Source organism: Eriocheir sinensis, unplaced genomic scaffold, assembly GCF_024679095.1.
Source record: "Eriocheir sinensis breed Jianghai 21 unplaced genomic scaffold, ASM2467909v1 Scaffold1730, whole genome shotgun sequence".
Lineage (NCBI taxonomy): Eukaryota > Metazoa > Arthropoda > Malacostraca > Decapoda > Varunidae > Eriocheir > Eriocheir sinensis.
In genome coordinates, this window is record NW_026111107.1 from 9,165 (window position 1) to 35,909 (window position 26,745).

Below are 26,745 nucleotides of genomic sequence, written 5' to 3' on the forward strand. Positions count from 1 at the left end.
TTGTTTGGGATGAGTGGGCATTTAAATGGGATTTAAATAGGGAGTATACCGAACTGTTCGATATACCCCTGTTCCAGATACCCTCGATGTACTTACGTAATGTAGCCAGCCACGAGGAACCAAGAAATGGCTGGACTGCATAATTTTTCAGCAGATATCATGGTAGATACATAGTTGTCACTAATAACAGTCATACCACTGGAATCAGCACACTTTCGCAGTCACGAAACACTATATATGAGAAACGTGAAATATAACATCAAGCATCGAAAAAATCTAAAAATTCACCTGACGGTCTGACGACTCGCGTGGTTAACAAAAGTCTGCCGTCATCTTGAGGCTTCCCATTTTCTTCTTTTAAATTATTGGGCTAACTATTTTATTATTATTTAGGGGGGATATTATGACACCTGTTCGCTACACCCCCTAGGTCGGTATACCCCGACTTCACCATACAAACAGTGTAACTAAGGTAACCACGAATGGGTTAAATCAATGAAGCAGATAGTAAGATGTCTTAAAGTTATGCAAGTCAAGGTGATGAGAAAACTGTTTGACTCCGGAATGAATCACTACCAAACTTTAGGGACCCCATGCAAGAAATTTTGAATGGTGAAGAAATGGAGAAGGTTAATGAGTTTGAGTACCTTGGATCAGTTATATGTAAGCATGGTGGTACAGAAGGAGAGATAAGAGAAAGGGCATTGCAAGGAAGAAGGGTGGTTGGGTCTTTGGGACGAATCATGAATGGCAGAAGTGTGAGCATGGAGGTAAAGAGGGATTTGAGAAATACAATAATAGTACCAACCCTCACATATGCAAGTGAAACGTGGGCCTGGAATGACAGTCAGAGGTCTAGAGTGCAGGCAGTGGAAATGAGTTATTTGAGGAGTGCTTGTGGTGTGAGTAGAATGGATGGAATGAGTAATGAAAGTGTGTACGAGCGTTTTGGAATGTGTCACAGGGGTGAAGGGAAGAAGTGTGGAGTGGTGGAAGAAGTGCAGCGACAGACTTTAAAGTGGTTTGGCCACAAGGAGCGAATGGAGGAGAGTAAGATGACCAGGAGGATGTATGTGAGTGAGATAGAGGGAGGGAATGCTAGAGGACGACCTCCAGTGAAATGGAGGGATAGGGTGCAGGAGTATGTCAGGGAGAGGGGGGAAAAGATCCTTGAGAAACTTTGAGTGGGCAAGGAGAGTGTCTGGATAGAGAGAGATGGAAACTCTTCTGTCATGGCCATCCCCTAGCGGGAGCTCCTAGGAGCAGGCATCATAGATGAAAGAATGAATAAATGTAAGAAATGATCCAATTCAAACTATGGAAAGACTGCTACCGTCCACATCTGCCATTTTTATTCGACTTCAAGTCCATTCAGCAGTAGGATAATGTTTTCCTATCTTACCCTTCAATGTTGGCAGCCTCCTGATTGAAGCTGTCAAGAGAGGCCTCAGTCATGTTCTCCAAGTCTTCTGCTTCCAGCTCCTGCAGTTCCTTCTCTCGTAAGCCAAGGCCCTTTACAGAACCTCGAATTCCTTTACCTGTTGAGGCACAGAGAATATCATATTCTTTTCTAATATCTTCCATTTTGTTCAAAACCTGAATATTACTAAATCCATTTGATGTCTTCATAGTGCCCAAAATTAAACAATAACTTTTAACTAAAATAATAACCAGTGTTGATTCAGTGTGGTGAATAGCTGCCAGCCTGCAATGCACCATGTGATATATGAAAATCATAAAAACAATAAGAACCACGTGGTGGTGGGATACACAAATTATTTTGAAATAAACAAAAACTATTGGAAACTCATATCTTTCACATTACTAACTCTCCCTTGAGAGAAATGGCCTGTTGATTTTGAAAATTGTTATCAACCCATAAACTGCTCTACATCTTTCAGGCGCCAGCTTTGGTGACTGCTGTAGCCCTAAACCTTTTCATTTCACATAGCTACCAGAAATTTGTCAAGGCTTGTATACCTTTAATTTTTTGTAAGTAGCTAGCATAGTCTCATGTTGAATATAGCATCTGGTATTACAAGCCTATTGGGTAACAGAAATGATGCTCCTGCTAGTCTTCTCCAATACCCGACATATAAGACGGCTTCTATCATATATGAAATATATTCATAAACATATTGGCAGTGTATGGGGAGGCGGTGGCTGAACAGATAGCGAGACGGCCTGCGTTCAGGAGGACGCGGGTTCAATCCCGACCGGTGCCACCAAGCTGGGATTTTTCAGCTGCCGCCGTGGCTTAAAACTACTCCCAAGCTGTCCAGAAGACCACCATCAACCCGGACTCTAGATTCTAGGATTAAAGATGAGCTCCGGGAGGGCAGCATGAGCCAATGCAAGATGGCGCCACTATAAACACTCGCCTGCGCCAGAACGGGCTGGGCCGACCATCAGGCCCCGCCGGGAAGAAGCCTTGGACCAACCATCAGGATCCACTGGAAGAAGCCTACCGCAATAGGCCAAGACGTAAAAAAAAAAAAAAAAAGTTCTGACAGAAAAATAAGCAAAAGAAGCGAGAAAGTGAATAAACTGTGTTAGGACTTCTTGTTGGCAGAGAATGAGGGGGTACTGCCGAGGATAGTGAATGAACTTGACAGTATGTGTAAGAGGAGAAAGCTGAAAATGAATGCTGGAAAGAGTAAGGTTATGGTATTTGAGAGGGCAAGAGAGCAGACCATTGATTTTGCAAAGCCGTACAGAGTTAAAGTAGAGAGAACAATGAAATGTAGGATAAGGCTGGGGGAAGAAAGAATGGAGAAGGTGACTGAGTTTAAATATCTAGGGACAGTTTTATGTAAGCATGGAAGTATGGAAGGTGAAGTAAGGGAAAGAGCAGTGAGGCCAGACAGGTACTGTGGTAGGTACGTTAGATAAAGTTACGAGAGGAAGAAGTGTGAGCGTGGAGGTAAAGAGGGGAATGCCAACTCTGTGGTATGCATCAGAGACATAGGCATGTAATGCAGCACACCAATTGAGAATATGTGCAGTGGAAATGAGTTATATAACACATGGTGCACATGGTATTTCAGGATGGGATGGAGAAAGTAATGAAAGCGTGTATGAGAGGTTTGGTATGGGTGTGACAGCGATAGGAGTGGACTGTGGAGTGGTCAAATGGGTGAAGCGTGGTGCGCTGAGATAGTTTGGACAAGTGATGGGAATGAAGAAAAATGAATTTGTGGAGAAAGTGTATGAGGGGAACACCACCGGTGAAATGGATAATGGATAGGGTGAAAGAGTATTGAAGTGAGAGAGTTGGAAGTAGCAGGATTGAGTGTGCTAAGAGGGAGTGCCAGAACAGGGAGAGATGGAGACACTTCTGCCATGGCCACCCCCTGGAGGAAAGTTCCTGTGAGAGAGCAGGGTGGTAGAGATATATAGATAGAATAGGAATTCAGAAGCAGTAGTAAGGTAGCCCTGCTCTGGCACTGGCAACACTGCCTCGCACAGGTTCCCGGGCAGTTGCTCAATCGATGACTGATGATGAGCAATGCTCATCATCAGTCATCGGTCAGTAAAGCCCCTCTCACACATTCACGGTCACGGTCCCAATCATCCCCAATCTGCAAATAGTGGCCAGCCTGCCGGCAAGATCAGTAATATTCACGATTGGTCATTTGACCGGCATTGCACCTGCAGTTTTCCGCCTGTGCACCGCAGGTGGACCAGCTGCTCACCACCTAAAATCCAACGACCATGTACAACTTTCAATTTCACCTCCTATGACCGGCGACTGATCTACGACAACTGCAGGTCAGTCTGCGGTAGGTCAGATAGGCGGCAGACCTGCATATTATGCAGCTCTGCCTCCTATCTGCCTGCAGTAAACAGGTGCAGTAAACAGGTGACATTATGCAGTGCAAAATGCCTGCGACACATTGGCAATCAAACACGGTTGTTACTACACCTGGTGGATAGGGTATGTATAATAAATGTCCCTCAGGTGTTTTCAATCATTCCTGTGTTTGACATCGCCATCACTTTCCTCAGCTCTCGTGAACGTGGGATTGAACTCCTTAACCCTTACATTACGGCGATCGTATATATAAGTGCGCTACCACTCTACGCTCCCTACGTTTCAAATATACCGCCAGTTCTTGACTCAGAAGAATGGTGGAGGCATCTGGCATCTGTACACACTCTCATTTGTCTCAGCGCCGCCATACCAAAGGCCACAGATCATTTTCAACTTTTGTATCGAATACATCTGGCATGTCTCGTGACGCATCAAGCAGTTCCTCTGCTCCGGGCAGAAGTAGAGCACGGGCGAATCAAAGTGACAGTGACTCTGATGACTGCTATGGTAGTGACATTGACAGAGGAGGGAGGGGCAAGTAGGGTAGAGAGAGAGAGAGAGAGAGAGAGAGAGAGAGAGAGAGAGAGAGAGTGTGTGTGTGTGTGTGTGTGTGTGTGTGTGTGTGTGTGTGTGTGTGGTGCTTCAACGCAACACGTCACGGCCACGAGAAAATGCGCAATATTTTCGGCTGTCATAACTATTTTATTATTAGGAGAGAAGTTTTATTACACCACCACATATACTAGATGAATATACAATTATTGCAAAGAAGAAAGACACCATTTCCACCTCTTTTAAATGTCTAAATTTTCCCCATGCACACCATCCAGAGAAATATATTGCCACCCATACTCCAAGGGTTAAATTGGACGTGGACAGAATCCAGATTTTGTTGTTGCTTGTATACCTACTGGAAAATGACAATTGAAAGAATATAGAAGCGACATAAGGCAACGTGGGTGAGAATATGGATGCAGAGAAGAGGTCATGTTGGTATGCTAGATACCCTCATGAAGAAATAAGAGGCTGAGGATCCAGCAGGCAAGCACATGGACAGGGGCATGTTCCAGGATATATTGAACAGTCACATTACATAATTTTTACGGGGCCTAATCACTTAACCCTTTCAATACGGTGATGCAGACGTTGGCGTCACAGTATTGAAAGGGTTAAGAGGAAATGGAAGAGGATTAATCATCTTCTAAACCTCTTAATCCTCTTCCATTTGATCCTAAGAGGTTTAGAAGAGGATTAAGAGGAAATGGAAAAGGATAAAGAGGTTTAGAAGAGGACTAACCCTTTCCATACGGTGACGCCAACGTCGGTGTCAACGTACTGAAAGGGTTAATCTGTCTAATCACAGGTCACACCTTGCTGATCTCTAGGTCACACAAAGGTGTTGACGTAGCTTTCCAGTGGTCCACAGCTGGCCTACTGCCACCTGCCTGTGGTTTACCCCCAGTTGCTGCCGGATGTCTGCCAGCAATCGCAGGTGTACCACCGATCAATCAGTTTTTTTCTGAGACTGCCAGTCAACCGGGAGCATCCCTGATATTTTTAACATTTTTAATTTGACTGGTGGTGGTCAATGGCATCTACGGTCATCAAAATAAACCAGTGATGCATGGCAGCTTGCCGCCAACCATCCCTGATCTTACCACCGATCAGGCCAATTTTCTGCCACTGGCAGAAAATTGGGGATGATCAGGACCGTGACCATGAATGTGTGCGAGGGCTTAATGGAAACAGTGCATCCTTTTCAGATGATGGGATTGACACATGCCCCTCCTGCCAGAGAGGAGGTATTTTCCGTAGCAAAGGAGGCTCTCATTTAGCGATGGAGTTACTGATTGTATTACTCAGAGGAGAAGAAAGAGAAATGAGCGAAGTGGAGAGGCAGGTGCAGGGAAGGACAATTTTATAAACCCTATCTTAGGCTCTTCTACCACTACCACCACTACCTCCACCATGTCAGCTGCTTTAAGTTAAGGTGAAAATAGAATTGAACAAGTGAAAGCAGGGGGAAGGAAATCCCTATCACTCCATCAACTCCAAGCCCCCCCAACTGCATACTCACCAAGCACCTCCACCACCACGCACTCACCAAGCACTATGTCACCCTGAAGAAATCTAATCCAGGGGGTTGTGAGATCACTTGAGGCAATGCCTCATATTTTGCCAGGCCCTAGCTGTGGAAATTATTCCACTTTGTATATATTGCATATTACCTTTTATTATCATTAATTTAGTGATATTCATTTAGAATTAGAAAAAAGTGGTAGTAATTCAATACCACAGAATAATTAGAAGTGTAATGAAGAGTGTTTTGAATATTATCAGTGGTTCAACTGATGGCGTGGCACCTGCTGACGTAGCTCACTAGCATGCTCTCTCTCTCTGATGCCACACTTCATAGTGAGAACATCTTCATACCCTCACCTTCAGTTTAGTTATTCTCATAATGACTCAGGAGCTTAGCAGGTAACTAACTCACTTACTTTGATTCAAGTGGTATCTCCTAGTCATCAAACTGTAAATTTTACATCTTCAAGCTGCCCTCTGCTGAGAGGAGCCTCCACATGAGATACACTTCCCCATGCCACCACCACGGCATTTTGTGATGAAGCGGGAGATCAACAAAAAGTACTCGCACCTCTGTTCAGACAAGGTGCCAATGACCCAATTCTTGTTTGGGGATGACGTCTCACAGTCCGCTAAGCACATTGAAGAGTCAGAGAAACTGAAACACAAAATCACAGCCAAGAAACCACCTGCTACGTGGAGATACGCTGGAGGAAGGACGAGAGGTTTTTGGGGAAGGACCTCGCACAGGGGGTTCTCCTCCAGATTCCAGCCTTGTGGACTGCACAAGTCGGCCTCCAGGGGTAGTCAACGACCAACCTCTGCACGTCATGACACTGACTCAAAAAACGCCAGGGGCCGCACACACTACAGGCCCAGGCAATAGCAGAGGCCAGTAACAGCTTCAAAGCGGGTAGACTGCATTACTTTGCACATGAGTGGCGTAGCATTACTACTGACCCAATTATTTTGGATATTGTACAACATTGCCACCTTGATATCAAAGTTGAGGACATTGACCATTTATTCTTAAGTGAATTAGAATATCAATTTAATAAGGTAGGAAAACAAATTATTTGTGAGATTACCAAACTCTTAAGGCTCAGGGTGATTAAGGTTATGCAGAGGAAGGCGGATCAAATTATTTCTCCCATTTTTTTTAAGGGAGAAGAAGAACGGTGAATTTAGGTTGGTGCTCAATTTGAAAGAATTAAACATCCATATCCCATACATACACTTTAAAATGGAGAATTTTGAGCAAGCCATTAACCTTATCAATGCAGGAGACTATTTGGCTTCAGTAGATCTGAGACGTGCATATTGCTCGCTAAAGATTGCAGAGGAACAACAGAGATTCTTTTGTTTTAAATGGCAAGGTACAGTTTACCAGCTCACTTGTCTTCCAAATGGTATTTCAGAGGGTCCAAGACTTTTCACAAAACTGATGAACCCTGTTTTGTAACTCTGAGAAGGGTTACAGTATTACCAGCTTTATAGATGATACATGCAGGGATGCTTGGCTTGCATACAAGATACAATCAATTTGTTGAGGAAACTGGGTTTCTGCATTAATGAAGACAAGTCAGTCCTGGCCCCAACACAACGCTTGAGTACTTGGGCAATATCATTGATACCAACAGTATGAGAATTTCCTTGCCGGAGCAGCGTAGAGAAGATAACTCAAAGCTGTAAGGAACTCCTGGGCAAGCAGAGAGTCAAAATCAGGGAAGTGGCTAGGGTCACTGGCCTCCTGGTGGCTGCCACCCCAGCAGTGGAGTTGGGAAAACTGCACTACAGGAAGTTGGAAACTGCGAAGATTGCAGCTTTGCAGAAGGAGAAAGGAAACTTTAGCAGGAGGATGACTATCACTAATGAGATGAAAGCTGATCTAACTTGGTGTTTAAATAATATTTCAACACAGGACAGGCAACTATGCAGAGCAGGCACAGATATTGACCTGTACGTACACGGATGCATCTGGTACAGGCTGGGGCGGTCACTTAAATCAGCAGACCACTAGTGGTTTTTGGTCAACAGAGGAGAAACAATTACACATCAATGCTCTTGAGCTCAAAGCAATCCTCCTAACAATACTGACTTTCAGACTTGAGCTCTGTGGGAAGCACATCAAAGTTTTCTGCGACAATACTACGGCCATGACATATATAAATGAAATGGGAGGTACAAAGTCACTAATTTGTAATGATATCTACTTCAATTTGGGAATGGTGTGTAGCTAATAATGCATGGGTCACGTGTTCACACATACCAGGAAAAGACAACGTTATGGCGGACATTGCATCTCGTAGAGTCAACGACAGGCACGAATGGAAGCTGAATGAACTCATTTTCCAAGACCTATGTCAGATTTTTGGCACCCCTTCCACTGATCTGTTTGCATCTAGACTTAAAGACTTAACAACCAAGTGGCCTATTTCTGTTCATGGAAGCCAGACCCAGAGGCAGCTTACTTCGATGCTTTTTCAATTAAATGGATGATATTTGACCTCTGTTACATTTTTCCCCCATTCTCTTTAATCACTAGGTGCCTGCAAAAGACGTGCAGAAAGGGCCAAGGGGTGGATGGTTGTACCCTGTGGCTGTCGCAGCCATGGATGGGCATGATACTCAGGATGTTGGTCGATCACTCCGCATAATTATGAGAAGGAAGGACGTACTGGCACCCTTCCTCAGCGGAGATGCACCCAATAATGAAGCACACGCGACTTATGGCATGCCTACTGTCCGGGAGACACTCGGAGAACGGAGCATATCTGCAGAGGGTGCAGACATCATCCTGGCCTCCTGGAAACCCGGGACAGTGAAACAATACAGGCCACACATCAGAAGATGGATGCAATTTTGTGATAGGTGGGACATCAATCCCCTTGATCCCACTGTATCCAACATCAACTTTTTGACGGAAACCTTCCACGGGAGAGTGGGGTATGAATGCCTCAACACAGCCAGGGGTGCTCTCTCTTCCCTAGGCATTGTGGTGAATGGCTGTAGAGCGGGGAATCACCTGCTGGTTAACAGATTCATGAGAGGGGTGTTCAACCTAAGACCAACTAAACCCAGGTACAGGGAAACCTGGGATGTTACACCAGTACTACAGGAACTTAGATCTAAGTACATATTACAAAACTTGTCCCTCAAAGAACTAACCCTGAAGCTTGTGATGTTGATGGCACTTACACAAGTGGCGAGAGTCCAAACTTTACACTTGTTGGTGCTAACAGGCATTAGCACAGGGGATGATTACATTTCTGTTCAGTTGGGGGAAACATTAAACAATGCAGACCTAACTATAACATTCAAAGAGTGAAGTTTCAGGCTTATTCTAGAGATGCCAGCTTGTGTGTATGTAAAACTTTGCTAACCTACATCAAACAGACAGAGGAACTCAGACAGATCACCAAACACAAGGTGGATAACCTACTCATCAGCTATATCAAACCACACAAACCTGTCTCAAAAGACACCATCACACGTTGGATCAAGAACATGCTTCACATGTCAGGGGTAGACACTGCCAAATTACAGCTGGCAGTGTTCGGCCAGCCGCGGCGTCGAAAGCCAAGGCTATAGCTGTCCCAGCAACATGTATTATGGTGAAAGCGGAGTGGTCAAGACAAACCACTTTTGCAAAATATTATGACAAGCATATTATTGCCGAATCAGACCCATTCCAGGAAGCCATATTAGAATGAGTTGGGTATCTTACTACAACATATGGGTGGACTTTACGGGTTACGTATAGGGCTCAGGCAACTGATTAAATGTTATTTTGTATTTTGTGAACATTTACATTACCATGTCTGGGTATCAAAGTGTGGTGCGCAGCCAAGGCATATGGTTTATTATTAGTTATACACTAAGTTTACACAGCAGTAGATCAGCATTTCACAATGGATGAGCAGTTGTTCAGATTAGCTGGGTGCTCATAACATGTTCTTGTCAAATGAATTATACAGCTCAAAGGGAAATTTTGTCATACTTATGTGCACGTGTATGTATATGAACATATCAGTAGATCATCGGTGTCCACGAATATTTACTGACCCAAATTCATAACTAATATCAGATACGACACCCACATGGCTTCAAAGCCTCATGTGGAGGCTCCTCTCAGCAGAGGCGGCTTGATGATGTAAATTGAACAAGTAGGCGAGACTTACCTTGTGTCAGTTGAAGTATGCTTGTAATTTTGAAACAAGCCGCCTCTAGAGAAACCTTCACATGCCCTCCACTCCCTCCCATGCTTGCATGATTAGGACTCATTCACCATCCTATACGGTTATGCTTATCTTACAGCATGTGGGTGGTCGTATATTTCAAAGTCTGGTGGTGGCGGAGAAGTGTATCTCATGTGAAGGCTCCCCTCTAGCAGAGGCGGCTTGCTTCGTAATTACAAGCATACTTCAACTGACACAAGGTAAGTCTCGTCTACTTGTTCAATTTTCCCACATAGTATATATAAGGTGGGGTTATAAGGAAGGTTGCACCCAGCATCAGCATTTAGCATTTAAATTTCCAAACAAAGCATAATGTCGGAAATTTGTATGCAAAATTTACCTCCTGTTATATTATGTACCATTAGGGAGAAATTTATTCAATTTGGAGAAATTGCACTTTGTGAAATTAGCTAAATAAGACTATTATAATTCAAATTTGGGACAGTAAATCAAACAACAGAGGTAATTTAATACCCGCACATATCACCGTCGTGGCAGGAAGCGACGTCACGGCGTTGGGGCTCGTGAGCAAAAGCCTCTCCGAAGGCGACTCCAGGTACCCTGTGACGCAAGAAATGGCTCTCCTCATCAGACTCTGGGGCGGTATACACAAAAGTTCTTAGCATCGCTAAGTGCACTTAACGGCAAAGAATCGTTAAGTTTTCTACTTAAAATGGCGCTGGGCCGCTTAGCGCTGAAGCTGGAGCACTTAGCGGGAGAAAAATTTAAAGGCGGGAAGGGGCTCCCTTAGCACCGTTAAAAATGCATAAGTATTGCAACATGGTGGATTACAGCGGGATGAAAGGCATCACCTCCTAATATATCTGCCTCGTCTAGACGAATTGGAGGCGTGTAATGATTTGAAACTCATCCTGAAATATCTGTGGACTGTGCTGACCGTGCTGAGATGAGTGGTTCGACAAGGCGGACCTTGGAAACACCTACATGGCCATCACGACTGAAGTGGTGTTCGCTGACAGGTAAAATGCAGGTGCAACCTTCACAGACTGACAGAGATTGAGTGATAACAGACACTGGAGACCCTCCAAGCGATGGCTGGTGACCGCCTGCCACCATCCACAGGCTGTCACACAAGGAGCCCTGGGAGTAACCTTGCTGGAAGCCCAGCAGGGTCGCGGTGTGTGGCTGGCGTTATACAGCCCCCAGCCATCGCCTGGAGGGCATCCAGTGTCTGTTATCACTCACCTTAGGTAGTCTGTGAAGGTCCAGTCATCACTGGTGCACGTGTATCTTACCTGTGATCAACACCGGCAGCCACAGACTCCTGCCCAAGGAACGAACACAGGTGAGCCAATATTTTACCTCGCCAGACTTATCCTTTACAATATTCAACTCTTTAAACCTAACACACCTGTTAATCTTGTGACTGACTTCAACAAACGTTTCCCACCAAACTTACCAAACCCTAAACAATACCTATTTGGGTCACTAGTGTCTGTTATTTAATTTTTACTTGACTAACCTCCCAGCAACGATAAACCAAACCTAACCTGGGTAAATTTATCATTGACATATAGTTATTTCAACTTAATCTGTTATTTAAGATAGCCAGTTTTAACCAAATCAGCAATTATTTAGAAAAGTTGATATTTTTAACCTAACTTAAATGTCAGAAGTGTCCTAACAAAATTACCTTCCTTTGCTTATTTTTAGTAACCAAACCAAATCAATTTGACGCATGCGGTAGCTCTTAAACCGAACTTGCTCTAGTACTCAAGCTTGCATCACTTATGACTTTTTTCCTTTAATCCTAAATCAACTTGTTTAGAAACCTTGCTCTGACATACCTAACTTAATATAAGTTCACCTCTCCTAACTCAGATAAATTTCCGATTTGTGTTACTGACTATTTTTTAAACAAACATTTTGATTTTGGACGTAAATTTTTTACCAAACTAACTATCATTCAGAATGTTGCCTTATTTTAACTTAACAAAAAATTATAAACGTCACCTAACCTCATTGATCCTACTTAACGAACGGTAGCTATCCTTCCTGTAAAATACCTCCCAGGAATCCCTGGGTGTTGCAAAATGATACTAATACCCATGCTAGCTAGCATTGTAGTATTGTTTAATTTGTTTTGGTCATGTCTTTTTTTTCACATTTAAAATTAATTAGTTCACAGTATATTATGGCTTTTGTTATTTGCAGCTTCCTTTCTTATGAAGATCTAAAAGTGAATTTTATGATTATTCTTAGTCTTACTCCCAAATAGCTATTAAAGTCAATCAACAAAGCTAAAATCTTTTTGAACAAAAAAAATTGCAAATTGGTCCATGAGTCAAGAGTTTTGACTTCTGGACAAGTATAGATATAGATATAGGGCAGGTACCAAAGCATTTCTAATTGTAATGTATCTATTTGCAGTGATCGTGATGACATTGACAACAACGAGCAAGTCCTCCTAGACCTAGAGTGACCTCAAGCTGGTATTCGCCACATAACATTATTGTTTAATCATTTAGTTTTTATCATCCAGCATCAAGCAGTCATTCCCATGCAAGAATATAATGCACAATATAAGCAACTTTAATTGCTAGAAAATAAGACAATGTTGCCAGCCCATATAGTGTGCACTGTGCAGTAAATAACTCATGTAGATAATGCCTGTTATTCTATCATATACTTATGTCGATGCAATGTCTTTTAGTTCTTGCTTGTATATTAATTACTAATCCATTCTTATTTCTCCGACGGCCATTTCCGTGTCGATCGTCAATCAGTTCAGTACTTTTATTTTCTTAGCTTGTGTTTTGCAATTCTTTGCCAATTAAATCACTGGACACATCTTAATAAATATCACAGATTTAATTATCATATATCAGTCCCATAAGTTTATTTCAGATGCTCTTAAAACAACATCTGTCCATTCATAGTCCAACTTAACCTGGTAGCAGCAACAGGCCAAATTTGTGGCTTTACCGTGTACCAGCGATGGGCCACATTTTTGTCATGATATAAACCCCCAAAAATAGATGATGCATAAACTGATCACAAATGTGTTGATATATATTATGAAATGGTTTGCGTGAGTGATGATTTTTTCTCATTTTTCTCGCTCGGAGGGACCTTTAAGAAACATGATCCCTGCAGCTACCAGGTTAACCTCTTTTAGTATAGTACACTAATCAAGAAAAACATCCCAACTAATATATATATATATATATATATATATATATATATATATATATATATATATATATATATATATATATATATATATATATATATATATATATATATTTTATGTTGTTTATTTGAACTTGTACTCATATTTCAGGGCCAAACATGATGTGGAAGAAGAAATCAGTTGTCTCCATCAGTCGGGTTTGTGCCATGGCAGCTTTCTCCAGCTGTCCGGCAGAGGTCCAGTCCATGCCATGGAGGAATTCAGCCCCCAACAAGCAGATGACATGCCAGAGATGGATCCGCAGCTTCTCCTCCAATCAATCAATCCTTGCAATGCCCTTTCTCTTTTCTCTCTTCTGTACCACCATGCTTTGCTTACACAACTGATCCAAGGTACTTAAACTCATTAATCTCCTCCATTTCTTCACCATTCAAAATTATTTTGCATTCTTTTTCACATTCAATTTCCACTCTATATGGGCATACAAAATCTACAACCTCCCTTCTACTCCGCTCACAAACCATCACTTTACTTTTGTTGACATTTACTTTCAACTTTCTCCTTTTACATACACTATCAAAAACACTGACGAAATTTTGTGTCACTTTCATTTTCTGCATTGAGCACCGTGTCATCAGCAAATAAGATTGAATTCATCACCCACTTCCCTCCTTCCCTCAGCATACATTTTTACTTCAATTTCCCCAACTTTGCCCTTCATTTCTCATAACACCATCCATATAAATATTGAACAACCATGATGACATATATATCTTTAAGACATCCCACAATGCCAGCCAATCGACTCTGTCATAAACTTTCTTTAGAATAACTAGATCCATGAAGGCAGCATAGTATTTTTTCCTTTTGCTAATATTTTTTCTAATAAAACACCATACTGAAGGAAAATATCTGATCCACACATCCTCTTCCCTTCCTAAAGTCTCCTTGTTCTTCACTGATTTTCTCTTCTGTAAGTCTTTGCGCAGTCTCAATTAGGACTTTTCCATATACCTTTCCAGGTAGCCTACACTCAGCAGACTTATACCCCTACAACTCCCACTTCCCCTCTCCTGCCCTTCCCCTTGTAAACTGGGACCATGATGGCTTTTGTCAAGTCTGCTGGGACCTCCCCCCCCCCTTCCCAGGCCACTTCACATATCTTGACCATTCATATAGTAACTTCATCTCCACACTTCAACATTTCTGCTGTGATTCCTCTCAATTCATTCATCATCATCATCCCATCAATGCCTGCTCTTAGGAGCTCCCACCAGGGGATGGCCACGGCAGAAGTTTCCATCTTTCTCTATCCGGACACTCCCTCCTTGCCTGCTCAAAGTTTCTCAAGGATCTCTCATCCTTCTCCCTAACGTACTCCTGCACCCTATCTCTCCATTTCACTGGAGGTCGTCCTCTAACATTCCCTCCCTCAATCTCACATACACCCTTCTGGTCATCTTACTCTCCTCCATTTGCTCCATGTGGCCAAACCACTTTAAAGTCACTTATTCCCTTCACCCCCGTGACACATTCCAAAACGCTCATACACACTTTCATTACTTATTCCATCCATTCTACTCACACCACAAGCACTCCTCAAATAACTCATTTCCACTGCCTGCACTCTAGACCTCTGACTTTCATTCAAGGCCCATGTTTCACTTGCATATGTGAGGGTTGGTACTATTATTGTATTTTCAACTGATAACTGATCCAGGGTACTTAAACTCATTGACCTCCTCCATTTCTTCACCATTCAGAATTATTTTGCATTCTTTTCACATTCAGTTCCCACTCTATATGGGCATACAAAATCTACAACTTCACTTCTACTCCCCTCACAAACCATCACTTTACTTTTGTTGACATTTACTTTCAGCTTTCTCCTTTAACAGACGCTATGAAAATCACTGACCAAGTTTTGTAAGTCACTTTCATTTTCTGCAATGAGCACCGTGTCATCAGTAAACAGGATTGAATTCAGCACCCACTGCCTTCCCTCAGCGTACATTTTTACTCCAACTTTGCCCTTCATTTCTCTCATGACGCCATCCATATAAATATTGAACAACCATGGTGACATGACACGCCCCTGCCCTAATCCCACCTTTTATCTCAAAATGTTCACTTGTTTCTCCACCAATTTTGACACATGCAGATGCATCCTCATAGAAAGACTTTATTGCACTAAGCAGTTTTCCTCCCACACCATAAATCTTTAAAACATCCCACAATGCAATCCAATCGAATCTGTCATAAGCTTTTTCAAAGTCCATGAAGGCAGCGTATAGTTTCTTTCCTTTTGCTATTATTTTTTCTCCTACCATCCTGAAGGAAAATCTTTGATTGATTCCATCAGTTCCTGCTGCTTTTCCATGTTTTAATCTTTTTAATGCCTGATTTACTTCTTCATATGTTATACTTCTTTCTTTATATACTCCTCCTCTACCTCCGCTCAAAACTGTTGCTGTAACAGCTGCTGGATGTCCATCAAAAAAATTCATTAAGTTTTTGAAATATTCTCTCCATGTCTCTTTCACAGCTTCCCCGTCTTTCAACATCTTTCCATTCTCACCAATAACTTCATTAATTTTCCTTGGGGAGATATTATTGGGGTGATGCTTTTCTTTAATTTTTTACTTCTTTCCAATATGATTTCCTGTTCCCTTTATATTTTTCACTTAGTCTTTTCCAAAGTCTTCACCAACTCTCTTCTTACTTTCTTTTATTGCTTGTTTTAATTTCATTTTGCATTCTCTATATTTCTTTTTCCTTTCCCTTTTTACTTGCTCAACCACATTTCTTTCTTAAGTTTTCTTAAAAAAGTTCCCTTTTCTCTTTTACTATCCTCCTTATCTTTTCTGTCCACCATGAATTTCCTTTTCTTTTTCCATCTCTCACCACTTTCATCCCTTCCACTTTTTTGTTGTAGTTAACACTACTTCTTTAAATGTTCTAAAAACTTTTTCAGTATCTGTACTATCACACTTTCCCATTTTTCACTTAAGGCCTCTGCCATTTCATGTTATACTCATCTTTTATTTCTTTTTTCCTGTAACTTTTCTATCTTCAGTATCTCCTTTTTTACTTCACCTTTCTTTTCAAACACCCACTTTTGCAAGATGGTCAGAGCCATCGAACATCCCGCTTACTACCTTCGCGTCACAGATATCCTTTCTCAGTCTTCCATCTACTGCCACATAATCAATCAATCCTTTCTGCTCATAATCATTCCCCCTCCTCCATGTGTATATGTGGATATAGGCAAAAGTAATAAAGCCCCACACATCAGAAGTTGTATTGCTTTGCCTAGGTTATGCAGATGATGTAGTATTAGTGGAAGGATTTTGCCTGATCCTAAATGACTTTGGTATGGAATGGAAACTTATCTTTAAACATAATAATGGAAATTCACACCAGCAGTAGGACAGCGGGTGCTGGGAAACAATATCTTAGAGGTAATAGAAACACATGGTTATTTAGTATTTGAGATAAGCAAGGAGGCCATAGGAGAAAGCACAAAGAAAACTGAATGAAGCCAAGGTAAGGAAAATGACGGGTGTTAACATCAGTGGTAGAGAAGGAAATGAGCCAGTATGAATATGGAAGTTGCTTTTGGATGGGGAAAGTAGTAACCCCACAGCTATCTTGTATGGGTCAGCAAAACTAAGACTTAAGATGTCGGGAGATTAGAAGTCATTCAAGACCAGTTGGCATGATAGTGTTCACATGCTCTCAGGGGAAATGGGGTGAAGCTTCTGAGAAAGGTTAACAAAGGGGAAGCTGAGTTTCAAAGAGAGGAAATGAGTGAACACCGGTGGGCCAAATTAATATAACACTGGAAATTCAAGACAATCCCCTTTGGAAAAAGGAAATATACAGAGAGGGAAAGCATATGATGACACTGGAGCAGAGTGAAACAATGTGAATGGGAGACCTGTCAAAGATAGTTGAGAAAAGTGGCCTCTGTGAATGGAGAAGTACCTATACCTATCTATAGTACATCAGATAGGTGTAGAAGCTCGGGAAACATTAGAACATTTTATAATAGTACTAATGATTGTGTGCCTTGACCCACTGAGGCAAAGATATACCAGAGTAACCTGACTGAAAGTTGATATATATAAAAATAAATAAACAAGAAAGTCACTGAACACACGAGTCTGAAATTATGGTAGCCATCTCACGCGAGGCTAATGCATTATGTGCTGTATGTTGGTCTCTGAATACAGTACAGTGACAAACAACGAATATTGAAGAAACTTCAAACTATTGAGGAGTGTGAATTAACGCATCTTAGCACATTGCATTTTGGCGGTAGAGGGGTCAGGTTAGGTTGGTCATAGGCTAGGTATAGTTAGGTTTGGTCAGGTCTGGTTAGATTTAGTTTGTTTTTGACTTGTCTACTTTTATTATTAGGTAATTCCGTGTGATACGCCTTTGTTGTCACCGGCTGAGGAGACGACGTCCAGGGCAGTAATATACATATTTTACCAAAACACATAAAAGAATAGTGGATGTACACCGGAAACATGAAAAGATGCACCTTTATAACGATCATAGGCAATAAAGACCACAAGAGGAAGAAGAAGAAGGCTCGTTTATGTCGATCATTTACTCCATTGATGTGTCTATTGTTTCCAAACAAGCTTTTGTGTACAGATAGATAACGTGTTGAATTCATTATAGCTATTTCATCTTTGCATAATATGTCCTGTGGTAGCTATATACAATGCTTTTGCAAGTTGTCGTTTTGCTATGCGATGCACTTCATACCGGTATTTTGCTCAAAAATACTTAGCTTAGAGTCCGCTAAGGGAATTCTAAGTAATACTTAAGGGCCTATGCTTAGCTAAAGTTGTTAAGTGCAAGGCTTAGTATTATTCTTAGAATATTTGTGTATACTGACCCTGACCCATAAACATCAACGGGCTGATTGTTACCGTCTCATCTTCCACCATCTTACTGGGTTAAACTTTTCACTGTACATATGTACATAGTCTCCAGTGTAATGCTCAGCATAGCATAAGATATACACTGTCCATGACTCAACTGGGTCTCAGGGGACTCCCAACAACATCTGGCCTGCCATCTTCACGCCTTGCCCATCACATCTAACCTGAGCTAAGTACACTTAAATTGATTTCTCGTGTGGTTTCCGGGTGATTAAAGCATCATCAGATTCCCTAAGTATTACTGATCCATGGTACTTTGGAAATTAATTTATGTACGGATCTATCTGGTGCATCACATCTGGACCACATAAGTAACACAGTTATGGTTGGTGATAGGGAGTGCTTAGTTTGGTCCTGAGGCATGTCAGTTTATCAGTATCCAATCCATTCATAATTTGTCCTGTGAAGCCAATTTAATTTTTCACACATACGTAATTTGTGTTAAGTAACTTTATATCATTCCTCTCTGTTGTTTCCAGTATAAGCAATTCTGAGCAAAATTTCATATGCTACTTATTAAAAGTAACCCAACTTTGGTTATAACAGCATTCCACTCCTAGAACTTATCTCATACTCCCACATACTCCTAGTTAGGGACCCTAATCAACATCATACAAATTAAACCACTTACATGAAAAGTTTATTACAAAAGAATTCTGGTATATGGCCTTTATACATACTTTAGTCTTGCTTACCTGTGAAAGAAACAGAGGTGTTACAAATGCATCTTGCAAGTCTGATGGAAGAGAGCACTCTGCATGGAGAAGTAAACATTGCTGCCATGATGTTCTGAGGAAGAAAATTCATACATATCAAAGAACATCCTTCAAAGACAATAAAGTTACTAAGCTATGGGAGCCACTATATGGTGCTGCTGGACAGATGTCCAACACCAAAACTGTCAGTCCAAATTGCACAGGTTCAAAGCCACATGTAAAACATTAGGTACCAATGAAACTTGTGTTTAACCACTTCACTTCGAAGTCTCACTCATGAGCCTGGTACAGTGTACAGGGTACCCACGCGTGAGAAATTCATATGTTGAAACTAACTTGAGGAGGCGGTGGCTGAGTGGTTTGTGAGCAAGTCCCGCATTCGCCATGTTCTGAACAATGTGGGTTTGAATCCATTGCTACCACCTGGGATTTTCAGTCACTGCCGAATGGCCTAAGACTATCCACTTGCCTGAGCCATTACGGGCTTGGGACAACCACCAGGCCTCTAAAAAAGCCTACTGGAGCTAATGGTAGGAAAAAATATATAAATATACTACTTAATATAATAAAACCAATACTTTTATAAAAAAATCATTCATTATTGCATTGTATATCATTTGAAAGTTTATCTACCATTTTCTATATTTTATTGATGTATACACCTATCCTTCATATATCGCACCTAATTGGGGCCAAGAAGCCCACGTGCTATAGAAAATTGTGATAGCCAAACAATAGAATTAATGGGAATTATTTTAATTAAATCCTAGATGTTCCGTATAGGAGCCGTGAGCAAAAGTAACTGTTCACACATCACAACAAGGTTACTTTGTTTACATTTGGCTCTGGAGGACCAACACGTGGAGGCAAAGCTGGAGAAGGCTACATTTCAAGGTTACTCTACCTATTATTACCAGCTACTGGAGGATGCAGCAAGGAGATATAAGGAAAATATATCTGTATTGAAAAATATATACCCATATACATTGGAAAATATCCATTTTGGCAATGATACATTTAGGTGACCTCGTGTATCCTACATGGATATAGTCGATTAGTAAGTGTTCACCACCAGTTTTATCACTCAGGAGGAAATGAGGACAAGGAAAAGCCTCATTTATTTTTTATTGATGGGATGGGGCAAGAAGTGCTGTCTGCTTCAGTAAATGGCAAAGCCCTGCTACTGGGCAAGGCACATCTTTATTATCCTGTGTGTGTGTGTGTATTAACCTAGTTGTATTGACCTACAGTACCCTCTCGAGTTTCGCGCTCGCTTCGTTCCGAAGGTTTAGCACTAAACTCGAGGATCGCGAAACTCGAGGTATTGGAAACACTAAAAAAGCGCTTATCTGTTCTGTCCCGTGGATTTTTATTTTTTTTTTTTTCATGTGGGCTGTGGCGCCGGCAGACTATCCATCTGGGCCTGATGGTCGGCCCTCACCCCGTCATGGTGCAGGCAACTGTTTATAGTGGCGCCATTATAACTGGCTCTTGCTGCCCCCCGGAGCTCACTTTTTTTCCTCCTTTACTCCCTTGTTATCTCAAAATACGTACCTCGGAAAAAGGAAGAAAACAGGAAGAGAGAACGGGTCGTTTTGAAGAAACAGATGAAGCCTTACGATTGGCTGAGCTCTGAAAACACGCTTGTGATTCGCTGGGAGTCTGATGACATTATCGCTGGCGCTCACCCGGTCAGCGGCCTCGCTGCCTTGGGGCAGTGTCACACTGGCCGTTTTCTTCTAACCGTTGTGGCTACTGGGAGCGAGTTGTCGGTTGCCCGTAGCCTGCTGGTGTCACACTGGGCCATTTTCTTCCCACAGCGTTGGCGGCAGCTTGGACAACCGGCAAATCCAACTTTTCCAGGCCAAGATCGGTTGCCCGTATCCACATCCACAACGTAAACAAAGCACTTGCCCTGTATCAACATGGCGGCGTCTGCTAAAGTAAGGGCTGTCACAGCTTGTGCTGCCATTACCCAAGTTATGGACTTGTTGCTGCAGTTAAATGGCAGGAAGAAGCTGTTGTGGGTGTGGTGTGTCTGTGGGTCCTCCGTGCCAGTTCTCATTGTCACCATTGTGCGTGAGCGGCCAACCCACCCATCTTGACTCCGACCACATAAACACGTGGATCGAGTAACAATTAACAAAGACACACACACACACACACACACACGCACACATCAGACTCATCATGAACCATGGCAGATATTTCTCACAAACAAAAATGGCTATGCCATTTCCTAGTGTGTTAGAACTTATTTGGTGAGTGGTTCATACAAACCAAACATACCCAGTGGCAAGAAGAGCAGTGTTAAAGACGACTGCTCTCTTCTTGCCAAGAACAAGTTTGGTTCATGTGAGCCACTCACCAAATACAATTCTAACACTCAAGAAATGGTGAAGTCATTATTGTTTGTCAGAAACATCTGCAATGGTTCCTAATGAGTCTGTGTGCGTGTGTGTGTGTGTGTTTGTGTGTGTGTGTGTGTGTTGTTATTCGATCCATGTGTTTATGTGGTTGAGTCAAGATGGGTGGGTTGGCAGTGGTGACAATGAGAACTGGCACCACACCCACAACTGTTTCTTCCTTCCATTTAACTGCAGCAACAAGTCCATAACTTGGGCAGCCCTTACTTTAGCAGACGTGTTTACGTTGTGGATGTGGATACAACCGACCTTGGCCGTGTGTGACACACCAGGAAAAGTTGGGTTGCTGGTTGCCTAGGTGGCGCCAATGCGGCGGGAAGACAAAAGCACTGGGTGACACCAGCTTACGGATAACCGTGAACTCGCTCCCAGTTGGGCGCACAGGCGTTGCCCGTAGCCCCAACGGTTGGACGAAAACGGCCATTGTGACACCGCCTTCAGGCAGTGAAGCCGCTGATAGGGTGGGCATCGGCGATGACGTCATCGGACTCCCAGCGAATCACAAGCGTGTTTTCAGAACTGTCAGCCAATCGTAAGGCAGCCGCCTTCAACTGCGGCTTCAACACGACCTGTTTTCTTTTCCCCTTTTCCCCTGCCGGGTGTTGCCATCAGGGGTGTGGAGTCGGAGTCGGAGTCGAGGAGTCGGCTACTTTTGGCCGGAGTCGGAGTCGGAGTCGGAATTGGAGTCAGAGTCGGAGTCGGAGTCGGAGTCGGAATTGGAGTCAGAGTCGGAGTCGGAGTCGGACTTGGAGTCAGAGTCGGAGTCGGAGTCGGAGTCGGAGTCGGAGTCGGAATTGGAGTCAGAGTCGGAGTCGGAGTCGGAATTGGAGTCAGAGTCGGAGTCGGAATTGGAGTCAGAGTCGGAGTCGGAGTCGGAATTGGAGTCAGAGTCGGAGTCGGAGTCGGAATTGGAGTCGGAGTCGGAGTCGGAGTCGGAATTGGAGTCAGAGTCGGAGTCAGAGTCGGAGTCGGAGTCGGAATTGGAGTCAGAGTCGGAGTCGGAATTGGAGTCAGAGTCGGAGTCGGAGTCGGAGTCGGAGTCGGAGTCGGAATTGGAGTCAGAGTCGGAGTCGGAGTCGGAGTCGGAATAGGAGTCAGAGTCGAAGTCGGAATAGGAGTCAGAGTCGGAGTCGGAGTCGGAGTCGGAGTCAGAGTCAGAGTCAGTCAGGTCGGAATTGAGTCAGAGTCGGAGTCAGAGTCGAGTCAGGTCGGAATTGGAGTCAGAGTCGGAGTCAGAGTCTGAATTGGAGTCAGAGTCAGTCAGGTCGGAGTCGGAATAGGAGTCAGAGTCGGAGTCAGGTCGGAGTCGGAATTGGAGTCAGAGTCAGGTCGGAGTCGGAATAGGAGTCAGAGTCTGAGTCGGAGTCGGAGTCGGAATAGGAGTCAGAGTCGAGTCGGAGTCGGAATAGGAGTCAGAGTCGAGTCAGGTCGGAATTGGAGTCAGAGTCGGAGTCGGAATAGGAGTCAGAGTCAGGTCGGAGTCGGAATTGGAGTCAGAGTCGGAATTGGAGTCAGAGTCGAGTCAGGTCAGTCGGAATTGGAGTCAGAGTCGGAGTCGGAGTCGGAATTGGAATTGGAGTCGGAGTCGGAATTGGAGTCGGAGTCGGAGTCGGAGTCGGAATTGGAGTCAGAGTCAGAGTCGGAGTCGGAATTGGAGTCAGAGTCGGAGTCGGAGTCGGAATAGGAGTCAGAGTCGGAGTCGGTAAAAATATGAGCGACTCCGACTCCTTTACGTGCTAATTTTTTTAGTAAAGATTTCACTTCATGGAGATTTTTACAAATTGGGAGAAATTGACGTTTTAGAAGATATGTCCAATCAAACAGTCTGCGGGAATATTGGTATTTTTAATATTTTTTCATGCTTTTTATTTTGTATTTTCTTGAGGATATACCTTAAGGAAGGAGGGCGGTACATGCCGCAACAACCACCCTGACAACAGATAGTACAGGTATCCCTTTTGCCATATTTTATGGTGTTTTGCATGAGCTAATGTGTATATTTAATTCTATCATGGAGGATAATTGCTAAGTGATATCCAAGGATGGTAAAAAAAAAATATATATATATATATATCTATATCTATCTATCTATCTATCTATCTATCTATCTATATATATATATATATATATATATATATATATATATATATATATATATATATATATATATATATATATATATATATATAAAAAAAAAAAAACGGAGTCGGAGTCGCAACCTTCAAATTTCCTGGAGTCGGAGTCGGAGTTGCAACATTTAAATTTACTGGAGTCGGAGTCAGAGTCGCAACATTTAAATTTCCTGGAGTCGGAGTCGGAGTCGCAACATTTAAATTTCCTGGAGTCGGAGTCGCAACATTTAAATTTACTGGAGTCGGAGTCGGAGTCGCAACATTTAAATTTACTGGAGTCGGAGTCGCAACATTTAAATTTACTGGAGTCGGAGTCGGAGTCGCAACATTTAAATTTCCTGGAGTCGGAGTCGGAGTCGCAACATTTAAATTTCCTGGAGTCGGAGTCGGAGTCGCAACATTTAAATTTACTGGAGTCGGAGTCGGAGTCGCAACATTTAAATTTACTGGAGTCGGAGTCGGAGTTTTGAAAATCCGACTCCACACCCCTGGTTGCCATACCGCCCACACTTATCATATACCTCTCAAAGTGTGTATATCTCATCATTTTATAAAGAAATGGGCTTCCTCTACTCGCAAAGTTATATTTCAAGTTGAAATACGCGATTTATAGGCATTTATACGTAAATATGATAATACTGTTAACATTTACTACACAGGGCCTGAGCTAAGCTCGGATAGTCTTGTCCCCATGTCAATATCTATCCAACCTCTCCTTCATTTGATGGACACTCCTCGCCTCCACAATCTCCTCCTTTAGACCGTTCCACTCATCTACACTTCTGTATAGGAAACTGTATATACTTCTTTTTATCCTTCAGACATGTTCCCTTTTTTAGCTTTTTACTGTGACCTCTCAACCCCCTATATGTGAGTGTATTTACCTATTTATAGTATTCAGGGCCTGAGCTTAAGCTCAGACAGTCCTGTCTCCCAATCTATATTTGTCCAGCTTTTCTTTCAATACATGGACAACGCCTGCAGGGATTACTTACGAGAGGGTAGCCTACTAATTTTGAGATGCTGACTGCTTATTTCTGGACAAAATATGATGCTGCTTTTTTATGGAGATAGTATTTTTCTCTGGAAATCACAAAATCATTGACTTTTCGTTGCCTCCGACTATTAACAATTAACTTTCGCAGTATTAAAAATAAAATAGCCCAGTTACACCATCTAATCACTACACACAACCCCGACATAATAGAAGGGACTGAGACTTGGTTGACTCCTGACATAGACAGTAGTGAGATTTTCCCTCCCCCTTTTAGTATGACCGTTTACCGTAAAGACTGCCCAACAGACCTCGGCAAAGGTGGCAGTGTTATCATCGCCACCAAGCAGGGTCTTTGTGTTAAGCAGAGGCCTGACCTTGACACAGACTGCAAAATCATCTGGGTCCAGTTACAAACCTTCAACTGTAAATCTCTTCTTATTGCTGCTTTCTACAGACTGCCTTCTACCAATACAGACTATTTACACAATCTTCAAATTTCTCTTTCACACATACAGTTAGACAAACATCTGGATCACAGGTGATTTCAACCTCCCCGACATCGACGAGACTGCAATTTCCCCTTTAGATCCTCCCGATGCTGACGCCCCCAACCCCATTATTCCCCACACAAACAGACGCCAACTACACGACACATTCGTTGACATCATTCAAACATTTTCACTCTCACAAACAGTACTCCAGCCAACACGAACACATACTGTACCACTCCCCGCTGGCCACAGTGTCCCTTTGACCATAGCTAGGACACACACTTGACCTTTTTCTCACCAACAACATTCTTAACATAACAAACACTCAGGTTGTTCCAGGACTTAGTGACCACGACATACTCATCGTTGACGCTGACCTTTGACCGATTAGACATAAACAGAGACCCAGACAGATATTCCTTTATTCAAGGTCTGACTTAGACATGATCAAACAAGACCTAACTGCCTTCAGCACTGACTTTTTTATGACAGACCCACACACAAGACCTTCTTCCGCCAAGTGGAACAACCTGAAACACACCATACATAACTCTATGAACAGACACATAACACAAAACACTTTCTAGTAGGTACACACTTCCCTGGTTTTCCAGGGATCTACATGAACAACATCGCAAGAAACAAAGACTCTACAGACACGTGCAGACATACAACACAACAGATAATTGATTGGACTGCCTACAAAAACACCAAAACACATTTGCCAAAATCATAAAAGTAGCGGAACGCAAACACATAACAACTTACCTCACAGACAACGTAAGAAATAAGAAAAGAAACTTTTCAAATTCTTTAAGGTGCGCAAACATGACACCAACACGATTACATCACTAAAGACAACACTAACACATTTGTAGCCAGCCCACAACACAAAGCACAAATACTCAACACACAGTTCCAATCGGTATACACACAAGAACACAACCTGACACCAAACATGCCACACAGCCCCTTCCCCCTCATAGCCCCCCTTGACATCACGACTAACGGAATACAGATATTACTGGAAGGACTTGACAACTAAATCCACTGGCCCCGACAACATTCCTGTCTTCAGCCTTAAATCCTTTGCCCCCATCCTTGCCTCCATCCTTCAGGCCATATTCACCCAATCCCTATCATCCACCTCATTACCCTCCGACTGGCTTTTGGCAAACATCAATCCATTGTTCAAGACAGGTGACCGGACTGACCCAGCCAATTATCGCCCCATCTCACGAACATCGATTCCATGTAAAATTTTCGAACATATAATAATGTGGCAGTAGATGGAAGGCTTAGAAAAAAAAAATTGTGATGCGAAGGTAGTAAGATGGATCTGACCATCTTGCAGTGCTGGCAAAGTTAAAGCTGAAAGAAAAGTGGGTGTTTGAAAAGAAAGGTGAAGTAAAAATGGAAATACTGATGATAGAAAAGTTACAGGAAAAAGAAATAAAAGATGAGTATAACCGTGAAATGGCAGAGGCCTTAAGTGAAAAATGGGAAAGTGTAAAAGATGATACAAATACTGAAAAAGTTTTTGGAACATTTAAAGAAATAATGGTAACTACAACAAAAAAAGTGTTAGGGATGAAAGTGGTGAGAGATGGAAAAAGAAAAGGAAATTCATGGTGGACAGAAGAGATAAGGAGGATAGTAAAAGAGAAAAGGGAACTTTTTAAGAAAACTCAAGAAAGAAATGTGGCTGAACAAGTAAAAAGGGAAAGGAAAAAGAAA

The 26,745-nt window shown here is 42.5% G+C and overlaps 1 protein-coding gene and 1 long non-coding RNA gene across 3 annotated transcripts; one reads left to right on the forward strand and one right to left on the reverse strand.

Annotated features, from left to right (window-relative positions):
* Positions 1 to 1,330: 1,330 nt before the first annotated feature.
* On the reverse strand, positions 1,331 to 19,384 carry LOC126990547 (uncharacterized). 2 transcript variants are annotated; one of them, XM_050849145.1, is made up of 3 exons: positions 18,942 to 19,375; positions 10,609 to 10,695; positions 1,331 to 1,538 (listed from the first exon to the last, which is right to left on the reverse strand). In XM_050849145.1, exons 1-3 carry the CDS (start codon positions 19,051 to 19,053, stop codon positions 1,399 to 1,401), a joined length of 339 nt encoding a protein of 112 aa, XP_050705102.1. In that variant the 5' UTR covers positions 19,054 to 19,375; the 3' UTR covers positions 1,331 to 1,398. The 2 variants fall into 2 exon arrangements, 1 of the variants encoding a protein (XP_050705102.1); XR_007744522.1 differs by lacking the exon at positions 10,609 to 10,695 and having other exon boundaries at positions 18,942 to 19,384.
* LOC126990549 (uncharacterized) lies at positions 10,874 to 16,582 on the forward strand. The gene is made up of 3 exons (XR_007744523.1): positions 10,874 to 11,440; positions 12,526 to 12,587; positions 13,439 to 16,582. It is a non-coding gene; the product is annotated as an uncharacterized LOC126990549 (long non-coding RNA).
* Positions 19,385 to 26,745: the final 7,361 nt, after the last annotated feature.

What these genes read in the sequence shown, in the direction of transcription:
- LOC126990547 (XM_050849145.1), bottom strand. Translation starts at nt 19,053, where the DNA reads ATGAATTTTCTTCCTCAGAACATCATGGCAGCAATGTTTACTTCTCCA. An exon ending in CACCTCTGTTTCTTTCACAG is followed by an intron (nt 10,696 to 18,941) that starts GTAAGCAAGACT and finishes CTTGCGTCACAG; the next exon opens with GGTACCTGGAGTCGCCTTCG. An exon ending in CACGACGGTGATATGTGCGG is followed by an intron (nt 1,539 to 10,608) that starts GTATTAAATTAC and finishes GTGCCTCAACAG; the next exon opens with GTAAAGGAATTCGAGGTTCT.